Consider the following 3,304-nt stretch of genomic DNA (forward strand, 5'->3'; position numbering starts at 1 on the left):
CCTGCAGGTGTTCAAGGCCAGGTTGGATGGGGCCCTGGGCAGCCTGGTCTAGCATTAAATGTGCAGGTTAGTGGCCTGCCTGTGGTGGCAGGGTTGGAGATTCATGATCCTTGAGGTCCTTTCCAACCCGGGCCATTCTGTGATCTGTTTTCCACCTGACTGCATTCCTCCATCCATCTTAGGTTCAGAGCAGTTTCTCACATCACACTTTCCAGTCAAACAACCAGCAAATACAGCTCCTGTTTTCACCTCCCATTCTCTGTTCTACCCAGCAATATCCCAGCTCTCCCCCTTGCCCAGAACCCTGAGGTGCAGCTGTTAATGCCAGCATGCCAGGCACTGCAAACACCTGAGAGACAGCCTGCACACCAGCAAACTTAGACATAGAAGATATAAATACATATTTACTTAAATAAGAGTTAAAAATCTAACAGCACAAGGAGATCAGTCGGCTGCACATCATCACCAACCTGTTGATCTCAATATATCAGTCATTCCTGTTCTTACAGCATTCCTGAAAGATTTTACAAAAGCCTTCTGCATTAAGTAACAGAGGCACCTTGGGATAGACAAACACGCTCCTCCTGGCAAGTCCACCAAGTGAGCAACCGAAGTTAGAAACTTCAGCCACAAGATGAGGGGAAAACCAACACAAACATAACCTCCCAATACTACCTGGCAAAAAAACTCTTAGGATGGCTGCAGAAAACAAGGGAATTCAGCAGCAAAGTCAAGCAGCTATTCTCACAAAGACAAGAGAATATGCATGCAAATGTAGTCTGAGCAGGTGATATCCAAGCCAAGGCCTCATTCATCACTAGCAGGGAAAAGCATTTTACAGCTGCCAGGACACGACAACAGTCTAAGCAGGGGTTCCCAGCAGGAATGACCGCTGGAATGACAGCTACATGCAAACGTGAGCAAGATCATGGCACAGTCTGAACCTGAGAAGCCAGAAAGCACTGCCCACATCCGTGCGGATAGCTTCTCACGCTGGGCTCCAGAAGCAACTCATAAGCTCATGGGGGATGATGCTACTGGGAGAAAGCTTCACAGAGACACAGAGGAAAATAAAAATAGCTGGAGTTAACTGTATTAAAAAGGCATAGATTAATCTAAAGCACAAATGTAGAATTAGAAATGTTCTCCAGATCACTAAAATAGCATCTCACTTCAGTACAGTTCATTGCCAGACCCGCGCGCACAGTGCATCAGTTATGAGAGTCAGTATCAGAAGAAACCCTGCCTGCTTCTGCAACAACCCGCTGCAGCCTCCCAGCACGCTGCTCCCAGGCCGAGGGCTCGTACCTGCACCACCGGTGTAAGGCTGCGCCCTGCTCTCCGCATGCAGGCACACACAGGCCCGCTCCCACCTCTCCGCTGCCCCTCAGAAACACAGGCAACAGCTCTGCAGCGATCGCTGGCTCAGCTTCTGGATCCTCACCTTAAAGGCTGGGGGATGGAGGCAGCAGACCACTTCTGTTCATAAAACAGAAGTGATGGAGCCCAATGAAAACTCTGGGGGGCTTTAAGAGGGGAAAGAAGTTCTGCTTCCTGACCTACTGCACATACACTGTTCAGCACACCAGACCAGAATAAGCACGCACTTGACCATTAAGCAAAATGAGAGCTCAGTACTGCACGTAAAGCCTCTCTCCAGAGCCCTGCCTGCCCTCGGACACAGCCAGGGCCTGACAGCAGCAGTCCTACCCTGTGTGTATGAAGGAACGAAAACAAACACAAAGGTCAACTTCCACAAACATTTCATAGTCACATCTAATGCAGTGGCAGGCTTGATTCAACACTGCAACCCGAAAGAGCGATATCAGGAGCTATCAGTAGAGCTCTCCTGACGCCCAGCCAGAAATAACACTGATACAGCCAAAATCCTATTCTGTGTTTGTGGCTCCAGAAATTCAAAGCCACTATGGAAAATTTTGTATATTTAAACCTAACTATTAAGAGATATCCTGTTTGCAATGAGGTAACACTTCTGTTTTTCTCTGTCACAAGGAAGTGCACTTCACCTAGTATCAACATTTCTGAACCGAGCTGGAATTGCTCTTTTCCTGTTTAGGAAAACGTGCTTCAAACACAAGGAGAACTGTCAAAAAGTAAAAGATTGCTTTTATTGACTTGTTCCCCTGACACTTTTCACATCTTGAAACATTCTGGATGTGCCATAGTGGAAGAGCTGCTCTGAGCCCTGCCCTTTGGGTACCAGTGCTTGAGGATACACTTTAAGAGACACCACAAGAACAAGGATGCACTTCAAAGGAGAGCTGTAAGCACGCTCTGCTGCACCTCTCGGCAGCCCTGGGAACACCCACTTGTACTGTGACAGGTTAACTGCTGTCAGAAGAGCAAAGGAACACTGCCCCTGTGCTCAGGGCTGACTTACGAAGACAGCAACCTCAGTAAAGATATTGTAATTTTTCCCTCCCCAGAGGGAAAGAGTTTCTGCAAATCAGCATGAACAACTCAGTTACACATCCATCATGGAAGAAGAGCTGAAAGGCAGATATGCAAATAAGTCACCGCCACATTATAATATTAGGTATTTAAAGCATGTTCTTGTAACTCTCACAACAGCTACAGGCTCAAAGCCAAGCACCTAACTAGAACCAAGCAGATGGGAACTGACTCGATTTCTCCGTCTCCATAAAATAAAAAACCTCGCTCCGTCCCAAACATGCTGCAGGCAGTCACAGCAAACCTGCTGCGATTCCTACTGGTTGCACTAAGGATGGACACAACCACAGCACAGACATCAGAGCAGAACGGCCCAGCAGCAGCCCCAGGTCCACCCACAGGGCCCCCCAGGGGGCTGGGGCAGCACAGAGCTTCCGGGCTTCTTCGGGGGAGGTCCTCAGCGAGCCTCCAACAAGCAGGGATTCCCTTATCGGGAGGCAGAAAAAAGCAGAAGCCAGAACTGAGTGGGAGGGAGGGCTCCAGGATACCACTGAGAAGTGCTGAGATGGCGTTTTCAAGCAAGACACATCCTAACCAGCCGGCACAGACCAAGTTAACCACGGGGACTAGGTAACGCTGCAGAGATTTCAATGAACATTACAAGGTCACACATCAGTGAGCAAACCACATCTCCCCCTACAGAACGCGCTCAGGCAGGCCGGACCTGTGCAGCACCCGCGAAGCACCCGGCCGAGCCGCAGCTCCGCTCTGCCCTCTCACACCAGCAGCGAGCCAAGAAGTCGCGCCCTGCAGACACGGGGACGGCACAGGAGGCGGCTGGGCACAGCGCAGCCACGGCACCCGGCCATCACAGCCTCCCCTAGGCGCAGAG

The 3,304-nt window shown here is 49.9% G+C and overlaps 1 protein-coding gene across 3 annotated transcripts in view; it reads right to left on the reverse strand.

The window, feature by feature from the left end:
* INPP5A (inositol polyphosphate-5-phosphatase A) overlaps window positions 1–1,362 on the reverse strand; it is a 175,552-nt gene extending 174,190 nt beyond the window's left edge. For all 3 annotated transcript variants that reach the window (XM_042818501.1, XM_042818502.1, XM_042818503.1), the window contains exon 1: window positions 1,309–1,362. In XM_042818501.1, the coding sequence (XP_042674435.1) occupies window positions 1,309–1,347 (39 nt within the window). In that variant the 5' untranslated portion in view covers window positions 1,348–1,362. The remainder of the gene's footprint in view (window positions 1–1,308) is intronic.
* Between the last annotated feature and the right edge of the window lie 1,942 nt (window positions 1,363–3,304).

Source organism: Centrocercus urophasianus, unplaced genomic scaffold (assembly GCF_019232065.1).
Source record: "Centrocercus urophasianus isolate 14NV4802_14NV808 unplaced genomic scaffold, USGS_Curo_1.0 seq_17, whole genome shotgun sequence".
Classification (NCBI taxonomy): Eukaryota; Metazoa; Chordata; class Aves; order Galliformes; family Phasianidae; genus Centrocercus; species Centrocercus urophasianus.